This window comes from Vicugna pacos, chromosome X, assembly GCF_048564905.1.
Source record: "Vicugna pacos chromosome X, VicPac4, whole genome shotgun sequence".
NCBI classification, from domain to species: domain Eukaryota; kingdom Metazoa; phylum Chordata; class Mammalia; order Artiodactyla; family Camelidae; genus Vicugna; species Vicugna pacos.
Window position 1 is genome coordinate 90166253 of NC_133023.1, and position 23196 is coordinate 90189448.

The following is a 23196-nucleotide window of genomic DNA, read 5'->3' on the forward strand; positions in this document are numbered from 1 at the left end:
CATGTTATAAAAATCATTATTTCACAAATTCAGTTATGTACCAAACACACCAGGGACTCTTTCAACAAATACTCAATGAGTGCCCATTATGTATAAAAGGCTTGCCTGAGCTGAAGTAGAGGACAGAAAAAAGGCTTCTGTAAATCTCGGCTGCACCCTGGGAAGTGGTCAGTCAAAAACTTATTTAAGATATTAGGGAGTTAGAGGCAAAATAAAAAGAACCAGGGTGCCAGATCCCACTTGGTTCTGCAAATACCTTATCTTTCATTCTGTGTAATACTCAGTTTAATGGTTCTTCCTACAGTTTCATGGAACATATACATATTTTAATTTAAATTAGCTCTGCTTTGAAATTTGTGTAACTACTTGATTTAGAGTTAAATATCTTGACACTAAAGATCACATAATCCAAAAGCTCTCATTTTACAGGTGACAAAAATTAAGGCCCTTCAAGATTCATTCACATCACAGCCAGTAGCAAAGCTAGAACTAAAACCAGATCTCCTGTTTCCATATCCATGACCTTTGATACCTCTGGAGTGGAAAAGCAAGAGGTTGAAAACTGTGTTTGGAAATCACACCTCTAAATACTTCAGGACTACACTAGTTTTAAACAGGATCAGGATTTTCTCTAATAATTTCCAAACTTAACTACCTACTGTATTACCATCATATATTTTACCAAATATTTTACTACCAAAAAATGAGCTCATAAAATGTTGACAGAAGGCCAAGAAAATAGAAAGACCCAATATATCTATCCTGTGTGGTTACAAAGGTTCAAATCTGTCTATAAATAAAGATCTGGATTTTCTCTATATATAATGACATCTATACGTGTCGCACATGGCACAATAATTATTTATGTAATTACAGTTACTGGTTCTCAAACTCTTTTGACAATGGCCCACAGTAAAAGTGTATTTTAGGTTGCAATCCAGTATACACATACATATTTGAGAACGTGAATATTGAAAGAAGCAATACGTATCCTCACTACGTATGAAACTCTGCTATTTTCTATTATATTCTATCTCAATGTTTTAAAAAAATTGTAGTCACCACCCACTAAGCTGAATTCCCAACCCATTAATGAGCGGCAGTTTGAAAAACACTGACTTTCAAGATTAGTTTTCAAGATTAAGATGTTTTTGAAGTCTCTAGAAGAATTTCAACCACCCGTCGGGTAGAGATAGGGCAGTCACCAATAAAATACATTCAGTCTTTCCTGAAAATCCCCAGAGATACTTCATGAAACCCTTGGATTCCATTAAATATAGTTGAAAACCACTGATGTACATTTTTACTGAGACATGATGAAAATACAAGCCTACATATTTCTCAATATCTATGACCTTCAAGAAATAATTTTAGCAAAAAAAATCAGTACTTTAGAACTGCAAAGTTTTATAACGAATAGTATTACATTAAATAATAACAGTGATCAGAAAGAGTTCTAAGTGACTAATTTGCTACTGGGAAATATTAGCCATAAGGAAGAATCAAGCCTGTAATTCTAAATTTATGAACTCAGTATTTCAATATTTAAATTATTTATGTTAAATTTAAATAAATTTAAGTAATTTTTCTTCAAGCAAAATGATAAAAATGAAATTACATAATTCATTATGCTACCATTCTTTTGAGGATATCTTTTGATAACCTATCTAAATATGTAAAATAGAATAAATCTTTAAACTGTGTTCTCTGGAGACAAAATAAAGACAAAGTTTAATAATATGTTTCCTAAGCTGATTATTCATTTTGGTATTTTTGCATAATTCATTATTTTTAGATTAATTCAACAGTCCTAAAATAATTGTAGCCTACTATATTTACAAATAGCTAACTTAAACAAGAACCCAGAGTTTATAATATTATCTAAGAATATATGCAGACATGTAATTTTCTATTCAAAGATCAAAACTAAAAGCTGTGTCTATGCATAAACACAAAACACAAAGCCCTCTGTACAAACAGAAAAGGTTCCATTCATGTGTATGTGCATGTTTACAAGTCAAAGTCAAAAGTAAAAAATTTAAACAAAAAAACTGACATGGAAATTTATACATTTTTGGCATCAAAACAGCACAAATAATAGAATCGCTGATAAGATATACTGTTAATAAGACTTTTTAAAATAAAATGTCACTTAAAAGTGCAACTTAAAAAAGCTGAGGTTAATGAGTTAGTTAAAAGTAAATGCAAGTAAGCATAATAATGGATTGTCCATTATGAACAGGTTAACACATCTACCTCATAAAAGTGTTGCGAGAATTAGCTTAATTAATATATAAAAAGCACTTACAACAGAGCCTAACACAGATTAAGCACAAGTTAAGTGTTATTTAATAGTGGTCAACTCAAATGCCTTTTATAGCAATAGGATACAACTTAACACCAGAAACGATGCTATTCTTGATTCCCTTTTTAAACCTGTTTCTCACTTACTCTCGCATCCTTGTCTCCAACAAAACAAATAACACGAAGAGATGGGACCCATCGTTTAAATTCATTCATCCAGTTGTGTAGAGTAGACTTTGGAACTAAAACCATGTGAGGTCCAGGAATGTTTCGGTAATGTTTCAGGTAACCAAGCAAAGCAATCGTTTGTAAAGTCTTACCAAGACCCTGCATTATCATCACAAGGAAAAAAAAATCCATAAACGTTTTTTATTTAATGCAACATTTTATTAGTAGAAACATCACAAAAGGTATTTGCCAACTATCTCACATAGGGAAAAGTTTAAAGACTTTTTTTTGAAGTGAATAACCATTCCAATTCAACACTTAACATGAGCACAAAAAGAAACCAAGAACTTGCAGTTAGAAAGTTACTCAACAAAGTAACTTTCTATTTGGGAGACTTTTACTCCTACAGAAGCAAGAAATGTATATAATTTTTTCCACTAGTTGCAAAATTAGTAATTTTGTCTACTTCACAGACACGTTTCCTTTACCAGCCTGCTTAGATATCATCTTCCTTTCCCACTGTCCCCAACATTATTACAGCCCTGGCATGAAATATTCAGACTACACATCTCAAGGGGCATGTAGCTCTGTACTTGCATTTCACACCTTGTAGACCTAAGGAACCGTAACAGAACAGGACATAAAAGAACTTTGCAGCCAGAAAGGACCCTAGAGAGATTACCTAGACAGTGGACTTTTAAAAAAATAATATACTGACTGAACACCTGTGAACCCACGACCTAGCCCATGGGAAAGAGAATTCCGTCCTATGCTGCATGACCTTTTAAAACAGCCTCTGGCTTTATCTCTATATGAAGTATGTATTTCTTTAACAAACCTAAGTTTGAAGCTATTTTTATAAGAGTTATCATATCTGATATTTCACTTATGAGATGGGTTTTATGAATGCTATGTATCAATATCTTAAAATGTTTATACTCCTTAACCAAGTAATTCCACTTCTAGAAATCCCATGGAAATAATATGAGAGGTGCAGAAAAACTAAATTCTCACAGGGTTTTCATAATAGTATTATTATATATCAGATATACATATATATCAACAATATATTCTATATACAGATACATAATATATACTATATACATATTATACATTAACCAATCCAAATGACCAGCAATAAGGGAGGAGAGGAATAAAATTATGGAACCTCCCTAGGATTAATTATTATGGAGTGGCAACTGTATGTCCATCATTCCTTAGCTTTCTTCCTGACTCCCACCTGGCACTCTACTGTCAAGACTCAACACTGCTCTTTACTTTTTTGTTCTTTTTTCCATCTATTCACACTTTCTGGTTATCACACGTGGCGGCATTTATATTCATTCATGCATGCATTCATTCATTTATTGTTTGGTTTATTCATTCACTCAAAAGTACAAGGAGTTTTTTTTGATACCATTTGAGGAAATTTCAATAAGCATTTTGTGGCCTGTGAAACTGTATGTTCTAGAGGGTACTTAAAGAAACAATTCTTGACTTTACAAAAACCTTTCCTGTTATAACTAAATAAAACAGCCTCCAAGCCTCAGCGAAGCAGTTCAGCTCAGGTATTTCAAATTTACATAAAAATTATTGATAACTGAGAATGTGTTTTAGTCTACCAACTCCTTACCATTTCGTCGGCCAAAATACCATTGACTCCATTTTCATACAAAGAGATCAACCAGTTCAGTCCTCGAATCTGATAATCTCTCAGTGGTCCCCCTTTCACGTCTGAAAAAAAAAATCAAGGATGTCTCTCTCATATTTTCATTAATACAGCCAAGTAAAAATTTTCTAAAACCAAACGAGAAACAAAAATACCAACATGATGAAGTACTTACACGAAGGTGACACCTCAAATCTAACACACACATTAGATGTTCTCCGACTCTCCGAGAGAAGCTCTTCATCTTCTTCTTGTTCTGTGCGCCTGTGACGGTAACTGAAATGAAAAAGTACTTTCATATTCAACCCAAATGCTAAGGTGTCGATTAAGTCACTAGACATTGTTAATATCTTTTATGAAGAAAGAGTTACCCAGAGTCTTGCTTAGAAGTTGGCAGAACCAGCCTATATTTCTACTGATTGACTTCCAGTGAGAAAAAATATTGTTGCCTCCAGAACACATTTACACTGACAATAACCTTATTTTTTGAATAGAAAATCACACTGAATAAGTGAAGAAGGAAGGGAGGTATGAAGGGAGGTAGGAGGGGGGCTGGGAGGAAGGGAGGGCAGGAGAAAGGGAAGAAAGCAGAGGAAGATGGCAACGTACTCTCCGGCAGAAATTAAGCTCTGCTTGTCATCCTTCTTTATTCGAGGGCGCCCCAATTTCATGTTTAGAGGAGATGTTGGAGATTTCTGTGCTGAAGGTTGAATGAAATGTGCAAAAAGTTCTGTCTGCTTCAGTAAAAATTCAAATCTCTTTGCTCGATCTGCTTTCTAATTTACAAGAAAAAGAAAAAGTAATGATTTCCTTCTGTGTTCATTCAAATTTTAACAGATATTTATATTGCACTTACTTTGTACTATAGTCTAAGCACTTTAAACATACTAATCCATTTAATTCTCTTAATAACCTGTGGGTAGGTACCAGTGTCATCCCCATTTAATGATGATAAAACTGAGGCACAGAGAGGTTAAGTAAGTTGCCCAATCCCCCACAGCTAGTAAGTAGCAGAATTTGAAAATGCTGTTTTCAGATAGTTTGAATAGAAGTCAAGTGATCTGACAGACGTGATAAATGTCGCAGTAAGAAGCATCCTGCTGAAAGAGTTAGGGTCAAAATAGCAAATTCTGAGTGGCTTGGGAAGCTAACCAAGAATTTTCAAGCTTCATCTAGAAATAATTTGAATCTTGGAACACAGTGTCATCTTGCCTCGAAATATTTTCAATGTCATGGCACAATAATGTAATAAACATTTCTCTCTTCAACTATAGTGATCTGGAAAATTGTGTTTTATGCTAAGAGTATATAAAGTTTCTCCCCAAAGTGAGGATTTGGAGAAAAAATATATACACACACATACACAAGTGAAATAGTTACTATGTATCAGCAATTAAAAACTGATACATACTACAATTTCTCAATAAATTGTAAAAGGTTGTATAACTTACACAGTATAAATGCAATAAAACTTTTGCTCACTAAAAAATCTTAAAAGATCAAAAAATGTCTACATCATTCCACATAAAGGAAAAAAAGGTGACTTTTTAATTCCTAGTCATTTTCTGACCACAGGGTAGAGAATATTTGATTGCCAATAAAGAATGCATAATTAATAATACAGAAACTTACAAGAATTCATTAACATAAATACAAGAATTAGACAAATACATTCAGACCAGTAGCTGGACGGAAGCCAAAACCTTTCCACTTTATGTTATCCTCACTGGAATGTTGTTTTTAGAGTTGTTAAAACATTAACTGTCTACGTTAGATGTGGTCTTAAACATTAAGGCATGGAGTTTTGTAAAATCACCATGAGCAACCAGAAAGTGTACTTTATCTCTACTTATTTTTATAATATTACTGCAAAAACAATACCTCAGCAACCCCTCAAAGAAATTCAGTTCCAGTTCCAACTACTGGTAATTTCTCTTTTGAGTTAACCGAGTTCACTGATTTTGAAAGATCCCAGGGCATAAAAGTCTAGTTAAAATTAAAGCTAAAAATATGGGTTTTAGTGACTAAAAATTAAATAATTAAATGTATATCAAAGCTGTAGGTGAGCATAAGTGAAGTTATACTGCTTGAGTATGTAATATTTTCACACACTGGGCAAAATATCTATCAAGAAAATGTATTACCATATTACATGTTTCATAATGTGTAGCTTTCATTCATATACCCAAAGCAAGGAGAGAAGGAGAAAAAAAAATCAGTCTGGTTTTGTGACTTACTTTCTCTCAGCCATACTGATACTGCCACTGATATTTTTACTTTGTGGATAAAATATTTCTAGCATAAAATACCCAATTATGGGGTAAAGAGTGCTAAACAAAAGCGAAGAGACGTGGCTTCTGTTCCCAACTATTCCATACAGTTTCTCTGATATTCTATTTCCTCATCTGAAAATGAAGAGATTCACTTATCCAACATAAATCTATTACGGTGTATTATATATTAAATTACTTTCCAATTCTAAAACCTATGATTCTGTATTCATTATATATACCCATGTTTATGTATTTTTTCATCTTTCACATCTCTTCTATAAAAACCAACTACTACATTCACTATCCTACCCAAGAACGTATTTACCATTTTCTCTTCATATTCTGGATCCATCTCCTTTTCAGATTTAGAAGCTTTAGCAGCAAGTTTAAGTTGAAATGGAGAAACGTTTTTCTAGAATTTCAAAGAAAATAAATCATCAAATTGCAAAGCAAGGTCAACATTCTCATTCGAAGAAAGAAAGAAGCAATTAAATACTAAATAAATAAATCAACATGGGCCATGCATAGACCAATGGTGAGAGAATGTCATGAGCAGGGCTTATGATTAATCCAGTTCTGTGCACCTGAGGTCCAATTAAAAAAATCGGAAGAATTGTGAAAGCCAGAGAAATTATATTAATTGAAATGAAACCGAAAAGGTGGAAAAATGAGCCTTTCCACCTATTCTCTAACGTAAAGTGTAAGAAAGAGAATAACCACTGAATAGGAGATTTAAAATCTAGAATATTATCAACCACAAACCAAAGAATTCAAGGGAAGTAAATAGTAATTCTCAGAAACATTTCTTTATGTAATGGAAACAAGCCAAACTTTTGGAAGAAAAGACTGCGGTTTTTGTTCCTGAAAAGACACGATTTTTAAATATTGTTTTCATATTCTAATCAGAACATTTAAATTTTTTATGTAATGTAATGTGATTGTATTTAAAATAATAAAATAGTACAGTTTAAAACTTTTGGTTTATGTTCATTTTCTCCAACCGGAAAGAAACTGTTTTAAACTATATTATATAAACATTTTGTAGAAGCAGTTTCTAAGAGTTATTAACTATTAAATTTTGATATTAAAAAAATTGTAATTTAGTGAAAACTAACACAAATCAACTAGTTTAAAATACTGAAATTATCTAGGGGGTTATCTCACACATTCTATCCTTTGTAAAGCCAAGCTTGTACTTATAAATATAAATAGATAAGAAGAATACATCTCCTTCCCTATAAGAAATCAAGAAATAAAATAAAAACACAAATCTACCCACTAAGTACCAAAGTGTTTCAGTTTTAACACAAATTTTGCACAAGTCAGGATACAAATCTGTGAAAACTAAGGAAATTATATCCATTTGATCATGGCTTTTGACACCCGGTTCCTGCAAGTTTGGGTCATAAATCAACAGAAGAATGCGATCTTAAACAGAAGGAAAACATGGCTCCAAATAGTTAATGAATGTTCTCCAACATTTACTAAAATTTCTATTTTGAGGAAATCCAAACTAAGATTACGGAATTTGACCCTGGTCAACGTTATCCTTTGGAGCACTGATCAGATATTGTTCAGTTATTCTTAACCCAAATAACAGCCGTCTTGATTTACAGCATCTTATATGCATATATCATCTATATGGGGTGTTGTGAATGTAATTTTGGAGGGATGAGAATAGAAACCACTAAAATCCCCTCAATCCCACACTTTCAAACTGTCACATATACAATAAATCCTATTTTATTTTCAAAGCAACAAGTCAGGAAAACTGGGTAACAAAATCCACACCTTCATTATTCCTTGAAAAGCTAAAAGAAATTCAGTTTTCAGGTTTCAAAATTACTCTGCCTCATATATACAAGTATATATCTAATAACGTCGAATGTAAATTTCACTTATAGAAAATTAAAGCCTTAATATTAGAAAAACATTTTACTCACTACTTTTTTGCTTACCTTGTGTTAGAATACCATAAAATTTTAGTTATATGATAATTAAAATTCATAATCTTGAGCACTGCCATTAAAAGCTGTAGGTAATTACTTAATTGGCACTATCTTCCACAACAAATTTTAAAATACCTACCTTCTAAACCTTCCCATTTGTGTATGTATATGTTTTCACAAATACACCTCTCATACAAGAAAAGATAAAAGGTGACTAACATACTCTAATGAATGCCTTATGGATACTATCGTCTCGTAGTCTAGATGCCATGAGAATGCTGCACAAGGTCACCAAGATGCCCTCTCTTAAAGACCATGACCTTTTTCTTGATATATTCATTACCTAAAATACCAACTCCAGTTTTCACAGCATTAGGTTATCCAACTGTCACTTAAACCAAGGAAGTTCAAGAACCAGAAGGTAAGCAAAAATACCTTTCTGTAGCTCAATGCCACAAGACAATCCACAAGTCTCAACTACTTCAAGCACCATGAAAATGCTCTCATTCAGTCTATTTTCTTTTATTTGATATACAGTTCCAGCAAGTTTGATAGTCTGGCTTCCCACTCTACAGAGAATAAAATAAAGGCAGCAGCAAGTGACATGGGAAAGACCACTAGAAGAAGGCACACTGTCAAGAGCAAGAAGATATGACAGCAGGCCAGGACTAATACTTCAGTTCCACTGCAGTGACATCCCTTCTTCTTGGTGTTCAGGTGCAATTATTTCCCTCTCCCTGCTGTGTTCACTTCTATTTTTGTATTTTACAGTTGTTTTCAATGAAAGGTTTTGTCATACCTATGTCCTATATCGTAAACCAATTTTCTCTGATTAAAGTAGATGAAGTGTTTAAAAGTGAATAGCCTGAGAATTGAGGGAGGAGGCTGAAAAATTATGAAAAAATCAGCACAAGACTGGAAATGTCTGGGAGGTGATTATTTAATTGACGGGAAACACCCTCCTAGATCTCAAAGGCCTACGTGCCACTGTCAGAGTACAGTCACTGATGGACAGGAGGAAAAGGTTAATCTGTACTTTTAGTACACCGTTTAAGCGGTCAAGGCAGTGCGCAAATATTTAGATGGGGGGTACTGGATTACTTTGTTTGGCAGAAAGGTACAAATGAAAGCACTCAAGTAGATGTTTTGGTACTACTCAGATTTCTAAGAAAAAATTAAAAATAAAAAAGATGCAGTGACGAAAGTAGTAAACTTCAGATATCCAGAAAGTTCCTGCCAGGCAGCACCTCATTTCCTGAGCAGACAAATGAGGTATTATTAGGGCAATTTCTGATGAGGCCACAGAGTTCATGAATATATATGCATCAACTCAATGCTTATTATACAAGGTTTTTTTTAATTGATTCGCAATTTCTTCACAATTCAAAAAATGTATACACCCTGGATATTTGACAACCTTTACTGCCATACAAAAGACGGCTGAGCACTTACATCTGCCCAGTCTAGGGAATAAAAGGCACCTAGACACATTCCTCAATTTCCCAAAGTTGATTTATATTGATATGTGGTATTTGGCCCAGCTTTAATCATCCATATTGTCTTATGGATCCAAGTACCACACAGATCTTAAATGCGTTTGTTTTCTATGGTTTTCACTTAGCACTACAATTGTCTTTCTGTTTAGTCAGCCTTGTAACAGTAAAATATGTCACTTAAGCAACTGCTGAATTTAAAATTACTCTAATTCACGGCAAAAGGTGTTAATTTCCCTCAAAAGCTTTTCGTTTGGTCGTATAGGATCATATAATGATTCAGACAAAGCCACTTGAGATCTCTAAAGCATAATTTTAATTACCTACCGTTTTTTAATTGCGATATGTCTACTCGTAAATGGGAAAAAAAATCCAGCCATAAATGATCAGCTCCACAGTTTTATTATACATGAAAAATCCTTATGCCCCATCCTATTTTTTTAATCTCAATTTTTCAACGCATTTCATAGTTTTATTTGCACATCTCGGTCCATATGAAATATGCCTTATGGAGATAATACATACTTTTCTGGATCTGGATTTAATAGGTGTCAGAGCGGTCCCCTTAGTACGTTAACACCAGTTCATCCTGGCGACGCTGGGTTAAAAAAATTAAAAAAAAAAAAAACCACCCTGCATGTGTCCAGGAGCCAGCAGCGCCCACTAGGAAAGGGAGGCGGAAGCCTGGAAGGCTTGGGGCCGGATTGGGGGACCATTTGGGTGGCCCTGGAGTGAAACACTATACCGTCGGGGGCGGGGCAGGAGAGGGTGAGGGTGCACACGTTGGAAATTTTCCTAAACCAGCGTCCACTGTTCCTCAGTTGGGGTGTGGATTTGGGGAGGCGGGGGTACAACGCCGAGAGCTCATTTTCTCGGGGTGACACCCCCCCCCGCCTCACTCAGCAGGCGGGGACCAAACGAACAAGGGATGATTTTTTTTTTTTCCCTGCCACCCAAAGGGCCGACACTACCAATCAGAGAAATCAAAGTCTCTCCTATCGTCCTCCACCTCCCAAACACCGGCACCTGGAAATTCAGATTGAAAAAAAAAAAAAAGAAAAACAGTAAAACCCTTTTTGCGCGAGTGTGGGATTGAAGGGCCCTGATTTCCCAGGCAGAGGCCGACGGGAAGGGGGGGGGGAGGCAGCGAGCGAGAAGAGAGGGAGAGGCGGAGGCTTTTTCCTGCACGGCCCCATCCCCCACCCCGTTACCCCAGTTCCGGGAACGCGAAGGGGGCCGGGGGCTGTCCAGGGGCGCCCCAGCCCCCAAGCCCTGGGATAACGGGCACCCGCCACCCCGCGCCGCGCCCGCGCCCCAGCCCCGCCCCCGCCCTCCAGGCGGCGAGAAGGGAAGGGGGAGGGGAGCGAATGCTAGACTGTTCCGCCGCCCCCACCCCGCGCGCCCGCCGCCCCCAGCCCCCAGCCCCGCCGAGCTTCGTGGGTACATGTCGGCGCCCAAAGGTCAGGGTTTGGGCCCCTTGGAGGGGCGGGTACGGGATTTGTCCACAGCACACACACCCCCTTCCTATTTACCTCCTTCTTCTTCTCGCCCTTCTCCGTGGCCACGGTGGCTTCGGTGGCCGCGGTGGCCGCGGCGGCCGCCCCCTCCTCCTTAGAGGTGGACGGCCCCGGCTGCTCGTCCTCTACGACCACGATCGTGGCGGTCGCATCAGAGGCTGCCACGGTGGCTGCCACTGCGGCGGTGTCCGGCTCCATGGCGTGGGAGCGGGAACGAGGAGGGGGACTAGCAAGGGGACGAGGGCTCCTGGGCGGCGGCAGTGGCTGCACTGGAAAGAGCTAGATGGAGCAGGGGTGGGGAATCACTCGCTTCCAACCCCTTCGCTCGGCCCCCCCTTCTTTAAATAACCCTCAACCCTGCCCCACTTCCGTCCACCCACCCTACGTCATGGCCTCCCCCCGTCACCCTCCCCCCTTCCTCCACCCCCCCCTCAACGATCGCGAGACTCCCCCTCCCCACCCGGAGCCCGGGCCGGCCCCGCACGACCAACTGTTGCCTGAGCGTGGGGCTCGGACAGGGGTGGAGGCGGGAACCCGCAGCTTGCGGCCCCCAGAAAATCTCCTTTCCCACACGCCCCCACCAGTCAGCCTGAGCTCCCCTCGCAGATGTGTGCAGAAGGAATCCTCTTCCCCTTAAATCTGCTCTTTGTACCTCGGGGCGCTCTCCCCTTCTTGCACAAAGAACTTTTCCTCTGCTTAATAGCTCCACTGTAGAAGGTCTGTATCACCATTTGCAAAGCCCAGAACCCCTCTGGGGACTGCCCTTTCCCAGGTCCCCAAACGGGGATTGGTGGTGCACTTCCCACCTTCGTAAATTCTGCAGAAGCAGAAGCACTCCTTGAATCTCCTGATGGCAGCTGCGAACATTCACTTACAAGGCAAAGCGTGACTCGGGGCTTTAGGTATAGTCGCTCTATTTTGAACTCTGATACCTCTCGATGGCCAGTGTGCAGTAGCCCTCTTTTGCTCTCACCACTGAATTTTTAAACTCCTGGGGGGCAAGATCAAGGTCCCCACAGAACTTGCGGCAATTCGTGGTAGGTGCCTTAATAATAGAAGCTGGATTGAGTTATTGTGATTTTTGGTGTTCTTTTCGTATCCCTGTTGTTATTTAGTAGTAATTCAACACCAATAAAATGCACGATCATGGATATAAAAGCATTTTGTAAAAAGTATGCAAATGTCAATTATTAAATACTATTCTCCTATTTCTCCCCACCATTTATTTTGACGAATAAAGGAAAGATTTACATCTTAGTTTCTAAATTTCAGTTATTAGGGACAAAAGATAGAAAAATGTATAGAAAACAGTATACCAAACAACAATCACAAACCCTACAATTTCCAAAATGAAGCAAATATTTTCCAAAGTGTAAAGAAATCATGATTAATTTCCCTCAACACATCTTCCTAAATTACCAATTTGAAATCAAGTGTGATTTCTGCAAATAGCAGAAAGGCACACAGTTGCCCCTGCCCCCAATATATCCCTTTTTCCTAGGGATAATACCCTAAATTCCTTTTTGTTTTAAAGCTGTGACTCCTTAATACACAAAAACCTTGTGACATTTTAGCTAGTATTGGTCATTTACACCTTAGAGTGAAGGAGTGTGAGATCCTGTTCAGGGACTGATTTTGAACAGAGAAAAAGAAGCCAAGAGCAAGACACAGGTGATTGAAGGAGTGTGTCACTGAGAGGAAAGAAGAGGCTGGTGGTGCTAGCTTTACTCTGAATTTACTTTCATTATGTTCGTCTCATTTACTTTAGATTTTGCCCCCCCCCCACCCCGTGCTCATGTTTCTCACCCTGAAGTACACATGTGTACTATCAAATGAATATTTGGAGTATAAGTATTAAAAATAGTTCTTATTTCTGAAGCATCGACTTTAGTCCAAAAGTGGGATGGACCTAAGTCACTTAACAGGTCATTTGAAACATGATTTTTCTACTAAAATGCGCAGATGTAATAAGGACTGAACTGCAGAATTTGAAGTGCCTCAAAATAAAAGCTTGAGACTTCTAGTTGGATACCCTACCCCTTCCCCACTAACTGTCCAATGCCCTTGGTCACTAAGGGTTGTGTGGTGGGAAAGTTTGAGAAGCACTTGAAAGAGAAGGATGCTGTAATACATGCAACCACCTACCTGACTTGAGAAAGACCTTTCCAGACAAGGGCAGTGGAAGAGTTCTTTATCACCAAACTGCAGCTTTGGGAGGATAGAAATCCCCTTTCATTGCCTGGGGCTTCACAGGAGAAAGGCTTAAGAAATATCTGTTGTGTATGTATGTGTTCCTGCTTGCAAGGGTCCTTTATTCGATTGTATTTCTCATTGCCAATGTATGATATTTCAGTTACATCGTTAGCTACGTGCACTTTTGTGAGGAAATCTGGGAAACTCACATCCTGTCATAACACCTTTTCTCTGGGAACATGTGTTCCAAGTTCCCAAAAAAGAATTTAGAAATTAATTTGGGGGACAAAACATATCTGTACATTGGCAATTGTCCCTGTATGTATAATGTAATCCTTCCTTTTCAAGATAACACGGCTCAAAGTGCTACTGAGTATAAGTTTGGCTGGAGAGGTCAATGCTTGGTCCATAGACCTTGCCACAGGATTCATGTAAATATTGCCCTTTGGCTTGTGGCAACAGCTGCTATTTACAGAGCATGTGCTATTCTTATTTGCAAATCGGCCTAAAATTCATGATCTGTAGACTTTGTTCTACAAGTCACCTCATTTCTGATCCTACACAACATCTTGCTCTGTCTGCTATGACTTTCCCCTATTATGTCTTTTCATTTGAAATGATCTTGAATTGCTCTGCTCCATTGAGATTGGAGAACAAAGCAAATTTTTATTTTATTTTATTTTTATTTAGAGAACCTTGAGGTCATATTTGGGAATCTCAAAATGAATCCTACTGTACAGAAGAATCTGTCCATTTTGTCTGATTATGATCATTGTAGAAGTTATCCAATAGTCACATTTTCACATAGCCGAACTTGTTGAATAGCTACCAGAACGCGTGTCCAGTGACAGTATTAAATACGTTTATAAAGTTCACAAAGGCAAGGTCAAGGGCTTGGTGTTCCTTCTCTTATCCTGTATCTGAAATTTATCACTGAAACCACAGTATGACAAAAAAAAAAACATTGTGATCCCACTAATCAATGTTCTTCAGAAACTGGTACAAAAGATTCTGGGGACACTGTAGTAACCATTCTGTTCATATCAGTGAGCTTCTGCACCATTCTTGTTAAAGACATTGATGATAGTGACATTTTTGAAAATGGGACATTTCCTCGGTGCTCTGTATATTAAGGAAAAGGTAGTGGTAATAGCTAGTATACATCTCCCAATTCTTGAACACCCACTATTGTATCAGGCACTGTCCTAGATTCTTTCCATATGACATTGCTAATCCTCCCAGTAATTTTATGAAATAAATACTATTATCCCTGTGTTACAGATCAGAAAACATAAACTTAAAGAGGCTACATAACTCATCTAAGGTCCCACAGCTAGGGAGTGACAGAAGCCAGAGTCAAATCCCAGATTGTCTGGCTCCAAACTTCATCTTTCCACTTCACCTTTATTAAGTAATCTCTACTTCACAAGGCTTCCTCCTGGACTGTGGAAATCATATTGAGAAGATGACTGAAAAATATTTCTGCCAATTGTCTCCATGGTGTGCCCCCTGGGTTTATGAGAAGAAATTGTCACTCTTAAGGCTCTGGTACTATGGACAGCCAGATAATTTCTTCAGCTCCACATAGAAGTTGTTGTAAGGTAGAAGTTGGAGAATAATTTGGGATTCTTGAACGTACCAAAGTCAAGTCTTGGAACAGTAATGGACCCAGGAGAGTTTGAATGCAGGGAGGGGGAAAACCTAACAACTTAGATGTCCAAGAAGAAGTGTTTGGAGAATATTGTATAGTATGTTCATAGATGGAATACTATGCAGTCAGTATGAATGATTATGTAAATATGTATCTGATGACATGGAAACATGCTTCTAATAGATTGTTAAGTGAAAAAAGGCAAGCAAGAAAATAGAGTCATCTCATTTTTGCAAAAAAAGAAGGAAAGGAAAGAAAGAAGGAAGGAACTATTTACATAAATAGATTTCCACAAAGGAGAAAGTCTGGAAGATTATACTGTAAATGTTAACAGCAGTTACAGCAAGGTGGTAAGATTATGGGTGACTTTTTTCTTATTTTTTGCTTTTCTACTCCTAATTTTCCTTGATGAAGGTGTTCATTCTTATAGATAAATAATGTTTCAAAAAAAATATATATATATATAACTGAATCATTTTGCTGTATACCTGAAGCTAACCCAATATTGTAAATCAACTACACTTCAATGAAAAATACAGGAAAAAGTAACATTTTCACAGATGAATCAAAAAATATTGCTCAAAACTGGACAAGTTGAAAAATACCTAATAGAAAGAATAGGAGTCAGTAGATAGGATAAGTCAAAAAAGGGAAAAGAATAGTTTCACACTGAAGAGACAATGCAGTGATGTGTAATGTAATGGAAGAAGTATAAATCACTGTGGTGTTTACAATAATGTTACCTGGTTAAGGAACTGGTTGTGTTTTTTTTTTTGACATTATCATTTTAAGTTGCACGTGAAAGGATTTTTTACTTTTAAAAGTTATCACTCAAACCCTAGCTCAGGAAAAAGATACAGCCAGATTTTTTAAATACTTCCCTCCCTGAAATTCTACACACCCATGCATGCCCTGAAACATAAAACACATGTTAAGTAATGTGAATTGGGTTTGCTAAAAGCAAATGGTGAATATTATTAGAGGCAGAATAGCACAATTATTACCAGCTTGGGCTCTAGAATCGGAAAGGCTTGGAGTTCAAATTCTACCAAATTATTTAACCTCTCTAAGCTTCAGATTTGCAGCTGTAAAATGGATAAAATAATACCTAACCCAAAGTGGCTTTATGAGGACTTAATGTAAAAGTACACATATGTAAAACATTTAGCATGGTCTTGGCATGCAATATGCACTCAATGGATGATAATTAACAAAAAGAAAAAAGCAAGGTGATGCTTTGAGCCAAGGAAGAAGCCAAGATATGAGAAAGTTAGTCCGAAAGTCGGTCCTAAACTAAAGTGGAAGTAAGGCAGAACTGTTGTTTGCCAAGTGATTTTCTCTGTTCGTTATCATTTACTGGGGTCAGCAGTTTGGTGCAATTACACTTCCTCAAAGGTAAGTTATGAAGAAAGGCAGTAAATGAGGAAGAAGAAGGTCAGGACACTTCGCTACTTAGACTGTGACCTCCTTGAGGACAGGGACCATGTCTGATACTTCTTTGCTTAAAGGCTACATGACGTGAGGTGGAGGGAACGGGATCAGGGGCTGGCTCCCCAGTGACAGTGTGTCCTCCACCTTCCACACGTACCCTTCAGGTGTTAAGTTGCCCTCTGGTTTCTCCCACTTTTCTTCCTTTAATTTTGCCCTAGGTGTCCATTTTGAACAGATTTCTCATGCATAATAATATATTTATAGAACACTTTTAAGGCTCTTTTACAGCTTACTTACTACGTGTAGAATAATATATCAAGACCAATAGGGAGGAGGGTAATAGCTCAGTGGTAGAGTGCACGCACAAGGTCCTGGGTTCAATCCCCAGTACCTCTGTTAAAAAAATTAATCTTCTGGAAGAGTTTGAGAAGGACTGGTATGAGTTCTTCTTTGTATGTTTTGTAGAATTTCCCGGTGAAGCCATCTGGTCCTGGACTTTTATTTGTAGGGAGGTTTTTTATTGCTATTTTGATTTCATTTCTAGTGATCGGTTTGTTCAAGTGGTCAGTTTCTTCTTGATTCAGTCTTGGTGGACTGTATGTTTCCAGAAACTTGTCCATCTCCTTTAGGTTATCCAGTTTGGTTCCATATAGTTTTTCATAATATCCTAGTATAATATTCTGTATTTCTATGTTATTTGTTTTAATTTCTCCATTTTCCTTTCTTATTTTGCTAATTTGTGCTCTCTCTGTTTTCTGCTTTGTGACTTTGGCCAGAGGTTTGTCAATTTTATTTACTTTTTCAAAAAACCAGCTTTTGGTTTGATTGATTTTTTTCTATGCTTTTTTTTAAATCTTTATTTTATTTATTTCCTCCCTGATCTTTATAATTTCCTTCCTTCTGCTGCCATTTGGGGTTTTTTGTTCTTCTTTTTCTAATTCTTTTAGCTGGTGGGTTAGATTTTTTATTTGAGATTGTTCTTCTTTTTTCAGGAAGGCCTGTATCGCTATAAACTTCCCTCTTAGCACTGCCTTTGCTGCGTCCCATAAATTTTGTGTGGTTGTGTTTTCATTTTCATTTGTCTCAAGGTATTTTTGAATTTCAACTTTGATATCATCATTGACCCATTGGTTTTTTAATAGCATGTTGTTTAATCTCCATGCTTTCCTTTTTTTCTCCTTTGTTTCTCTGTTGTTGATTTCTAGTTTCATGGCATTGTGGTCAGTAAAGATGCTTGAGATAATTTCTATCTTCTTAAAATTGTTGAGGCTTCTTTTGTGCCCAAGTACATGATCAATCCTAGAGAATGTTCCATGTGCACTTGAAAAGAATGTATATCCTATTTTTGGGGGGTGTAATGCTCTGAAAATATGCACCAAATCTAATTTTTCTATTGTGTCATTTAATTTCTCTGTTGCTTTATTTATTTTCTGTCTGGAAGATCTGTCTAGTGATGTTAATGCAGTGTTAAAATCTCCGAGAATGATTATATTCCCATCAGTTTCCTCCTTTATCTCTGTTAGTAACTGTTTTATGTACTTAGGTGCTCCTATATTGGGTACATATATATTAATGAGTGTAATAGCCTCATCTTGTATTACTCCTTTAATCATTATAAAATGTCCCTCTTTATCTTTCTTTATGGCCTTTGTTTTAAAGTCTATTTTGTCTGAAATCAGTACTGCTACACCTGCTTTTTTGGCTTTTCCTTTTGCATGGAATATCCTTTTCCATCCTTTCACTCTCAATCTAAATGTGTCCTTCTCCCTAAAGTGGGTCTCTTCTATGCAGTATATTGAAGGTTCTTGCTTTATTATCCAGTCTGCCACTCTATGTCTTTTGATTGGAGCATTTAGTCCATTAACATTTACAGCTTACCCACTATGTGTAGAATAATATATCAAGACCTATAGGGAGGAGAGTAACAGCTCAGTGGCAGAGCACATGCACAAGGTCCTGGGTTCAATCCCCAGTACCTCCATTTAAAAAAATTAAAAGATGCCTTCTTTAATAAAATAGGAACTCTGATGACTTGCAAAGAAAGTGGACTAGGTCCTTGTCCTGAGCCTAGACCAATGGTCTCAAACTTTAACACACGAGCATCACCTGGAGGGCTTGTTAAAAACACAGATGTGGGACCCACTCCCAAAGTTTCAGAATGGATAGGTTTGGGGTGTGGCTAGGAATTTGCCTTTCTAACAAATCTCCAGGTGATGCTTATGCCACTGGTCCCGGGACCACACTTTAGAACCAGTGACCTAGAGCAGGGATCAGCCAGCTTCTTCTGTAAAGGGCCAGAGAGTAAATATTTCAGGCTTTGTGGGCCGTAAGGTCTTTATTGCAATAACTAAACTCTGCTGCTGCAGCATGAAAGCACCATAAACAACAGGTAAATCATGAGCATGGTCAGCTTCTAATAAAATTTTCTGTATGGACACTGACATTCAAATTTCATGTAATGACATATTATCTCTTTTTTGACTTTTTCAACAATTAAAAAATATAAAAACCATTGTTAGGTTAAGGTTCATGCAAAAATGAGCATCAAGCTGTGTTTGCTGAGCCCTACCTGAGACTAACTATCCCAGGAAGACAAAGCAAACACAAGTGGAAAAAAGAGACATAACAGAGCAATAAATATGTGAGTAAGTGTTTAAGCTCGATAGCAATCAGGGCAATGCAAATGAAAACCACAGTGAGATTCTGCAATACCTCCACTAGAATGGCTGGGACTTTGAAAAGATGAACGATACCAAGAGTTGGTGAGGATGAGGAGCAGTGGGAACTCTCGTGTCATACAGATGAGGGTGCAAATTGTACAAGGACTTTGGAAATCAGTTTGGCGTTCTTTGCCAGAGCTGAACACACATGTACCCGATTGTGAAATGGAGAGAGAAACGGAGATGTGCCACCCAGATTTCCCTTCAAGGAAAGACATTCTGCGTAGATATGGGGAATGCCATTAACAGATAGCCTCCAGCCGCCAGCTCCTTGAAGGTCTGCTTTAGCTGCAGAGAGTTGCTTTGCCCAAGGTCATGCTGTCCCAAAGATGAATGAGCAATGCAGCCGTGTAAATGAGCGAGGCCTGACGCAGAACACACTGATGGGCACTACTTGTTCCAAAGCTCCACACCAAGTTGGTTCAAGCTTTATCAGACTTGGATCACAGCCTGTCTTCTCCCTCTGCCCAATCCTAATTCCTCTGCCTTTCTTTTGCAGATGTTGGTCCTAATAAACATCTCGCACTCAACATCCCATCTCAGCTTTTGCTTCTGGAGAGTCCAACTGGTGACATCTTTGATCCAATAATTCCACTAAGATAATCTACCCTAGAGAAAATCATTCTTTATGTACACCAAAATCTATGTATGAGAACATTGACAGCAGCTTTTGTTTATTATCACCGAATACTGGAAACCACCCAAATGTCCATCAACAGGAGAATGAATGTGACATATTCATATGGTGGAATATTATACATCAGTGAAAATGGAGGCTTTATATATCTACATGCATGACATAATACTGAGTGAAATAAGCAAGATATAAAAGAGTGCATATTGTATGATGCCATCCATAGAAAGTTCAAAAACAGGCAAAAATATCTGTGGCTGCATTCATAATTGACAAAACTCTAAAGAAAAGCAAATAAATGATTACCACAGAAGGCAAGATAGTAGTTATATTCAGAGATGATCTTCAAAATCTTTAATGACTGATATGATTCAAATCCAATCAGACAGGAGCTTTATACCTCATGAGAGTATGCTAGCTCTATACCAGCCCAGGTTTAATTCTGGGTGGGGGAAAAATGGGTGGTCAGAGAGAGAGGCACCTGGTTTCGGGGTGTCTTCCAAAATGCTAGCAGTGTTTGATTTCTTGACCTGGATAGAGGTTACATGGGCATTCACTTTGTAATAATTTGACAAACTGGACATATATATTTTATGAACCTTAGAAGAAGGAAAAATAGATATATTATAGGAATATATAAATAAATACTTTGTAAACGTTTACTTTAAAAAGTGTAACTGTAAAGCACTGGGGAGATGGTGGAGGAGTAGAGATAAGAATGATCAGACCTCATGCAGAGCTCAGCCTGTGCTAGCTCATTGTGTGCTTGTTTATTCTGTAACAAAATGATACAAAACAGACCTTGAGAAATTCCAAGAAGTTCTATAAGAGGTACACAGAGAGAAATGCTATTGTTCAGAAGAGGGAGCATTCTTTTCCAGCTGAGAGGTAACTGGAGAAAAGCTTCAAAGAGGGAGGACTATTTGAGGTGAGCAATGAAGAACAGGGAGGGTTGCAGCAGGTACAGCTGCAGAGGAGGTGGGGGTGGGGGTGGGGGAAGACAGCAATACTAAGATGGGTGTAAGAATGAGTAGCATGTGATCAAGAAATTAGTCAAGTTGATTACAGCAGCATTTCCCAACGTGTTTTGCTGCTTATCATCCTTAGGAAAATTCTAAATCACGCATTGGTTTTTATAAGGGCTACCTGTCTGTTGCACAGACTCCTATCAAATAACTATGGTGCTAGGTCCTGGGTGCTTGGTGCTCAGTATACAGCCGTAGCAAGACAGACAAGGTGGTGGAGTTTACACTGCCTATATCTGGACTTAATTTCTCTTTACTGGCACCATTCTTCCCAAGAGCAGAAAACAATCTAGACTTATCCATGTAAATTCAGTCAAGTCAAAGTTGTGTGTGTGTGTATTCCATGTTTAAACTCAGTCAGATTTAGGAGTTTCCCCTTCTCCCTCCTTCTTGACCATCACGTTGATTTTGAACTCCAGAGTTTATGTAAGACTGAGATAGCAGTGGTGGGGAGGAGGTGTTCACTTCTTAGGCTCTTGATATATTCTTCACTGGCCTTCCATGAGATGTCCAGTCACCCTGTCACCCATCCCTGCTGCCATCCGTTAAGGCAGCTAACTCCACATCGGGCCTCTAATGGCCCCGGTCCCTCCTGCCACCCAGTGCTGCTTCCCCTTGTTATAACCACAAGATTCCAGCTTCTAAGATTTCTTTTTCTACTCGCCTCCTTCTCAGCTCTGAGGCTCTTATCTTAGGATGGAGGGATGGGGTGAGGAACATAACATGTCTTACCCAGCAAGTATTCTTCCCAAATATTTCTGTCTTACACCCTGGACTGCGACATAAAACAGTAACCTAAAAACCAAGAGTATGTTCTGTCCTTCATTTGCGACATCTGCGTTGGCCTTGAGACCAGCCTCGTGTGTCACGTCCTGCCTCGAAAGGTCACAGGTTTGAGGGTAGAAGAGCACTTGGTTAATCTTTACAGATCAACCCATTAGATCCATCACAGTCTAGATGAAATGCCGCAAATAGACAACTGCTTTCAAGACCTGACTGGAATTCTTGAATTTTGTGCTTTCAAAAATATTGGCTTGTTTACTTTAATAATATTTGTGTTTAACTTCTAAACGATGATATTAGAGAGATGGTTTCACTTGGCAAATGTGGATAATTTTGATTCCTGCTAAGTGAAAAACTGACTTGACTTCAGCCATAACTCTATTTTCTCTTTCAGGATTTTCAAAGTACCAGAGAAATAGCTATGTGCTATGTAAGAATTTTGATCAGATAAATGCAGCTTATGGGTCTGATGAATATCTCTTTGAGAATTTGTAGAATTTTAATCATTTTTACGAGTCTGTATTTCAACATCAGCATCTCTTTGATTCTTTATGGTTATATGTTAAACAGCTTGTGACCAGTAAAAATAACTTAACACTCTATAAAGGTCAAGACCAAGATAGCAAGTTAGAAGTATTCAGCTGGACGATCAAAGGAGTATCTGGGTCATGAGCATGCCCGCCTGCTTGCTACTAACCACTGCACTTGTTCAGTTCTTAAGGGAAATGCTGGGTCCGGCATAAGGTTTGTGAAGAGTAGTCTTAGGAGGTAACTCTGAAAAGGTTTGTTCAGTACAGAATCCTTTTTAATAAATTTGAACTCCAATTTCTGAGGGAAAGTAGGCCTGGGTGATGCCAGACCTGGCTATGGGATTTGTGAAGCAGAAAGGGGAGCCTGGTCAAGGAGAATGAAATGGAGGTGGAGGGTGAAGGGAATTAAGAAAACTAGCCAGGACTGGAATAAAGCAGTGAAGGGAAGGTGAGACGTAGAGGGAGGAGGAGGGCCTTTAGGGCCTCAGGTGCCAAAGGAGACCAGCTCCCCTGCTCTGCCTGTCCCCTTCGAATGAGCCTTTCCCACCCCAAATTCTAGAAGGAATGAAAAGTAGAAATGGAAATATACAAGTACAAATGAGCTCTTCTTTATGCAGCTGTGCATGGAAGGCACTATCTATGTTGGATTTGTGTAGAATAAAAGCGAGGCTTTTCAACTAGTGGTGATTTAAAACTCAGTGAATCATTTATGCCTCTGCTCAGCCTGCCTTCCAGCCTCTGGCTGCTGACTCACCTACGCGAAATCTTCCTCCCCAGCCTCATCTATGTTAGCCAGGCCTTTGCAGGCCCTACGCTCTCTTGCTTGTGAAGACTTCAGCCAGCAGCGTATGAAACG

At 38.3% G+C, this 23196-nt stretch overlaps 1 protein-coding gene across 10 annotated transcripts in view; it reads right to left on the minus strand.

Annotated features, from left to right (window-relative positions):
• SMARCA1 (SNF2 related chromatin remodeling ATPase 1) overlaps positions 1-11718 on the minus strand; it is a 65541-nt gene extending 53823 nt beyond the window's left edge. For 9 of the 10 annotated variants that reach the window (XM_006203992.4, XM_072955770.1, XM_072955769.1 and 6 more), the window contains exons 1-6: positions 11389-11718; positions 6740-6826; positions 4751-4917; positions 4317-4417; positions 4106-4206; positions 2452-2631 (exon numbers count right to left, since the gene is read on the minus strand). In XM_006203992.4, coding sequence (XP_006204054.1) covers positions 2452-2631; positions 4106-4206; positions 4317-4417; positions 4751-4917; positions 6740-6826; positions 11389-11571 — 819 coding nt within the window. In that variant the 5' untranslated portion in view covers positions 11572-11718. The remainder of the gene's footprint in view (positions 1-2451; positions 2632-4105; positions 4207-4316; positions 4418-4750; positions 4918-6739; positions 6827-11388) is intronic. The other variant, XM_015238910.3, reaches the window with a different exon arrangement.
• Positions 11719-23196: the final 11478 nt, after the last annotated feature.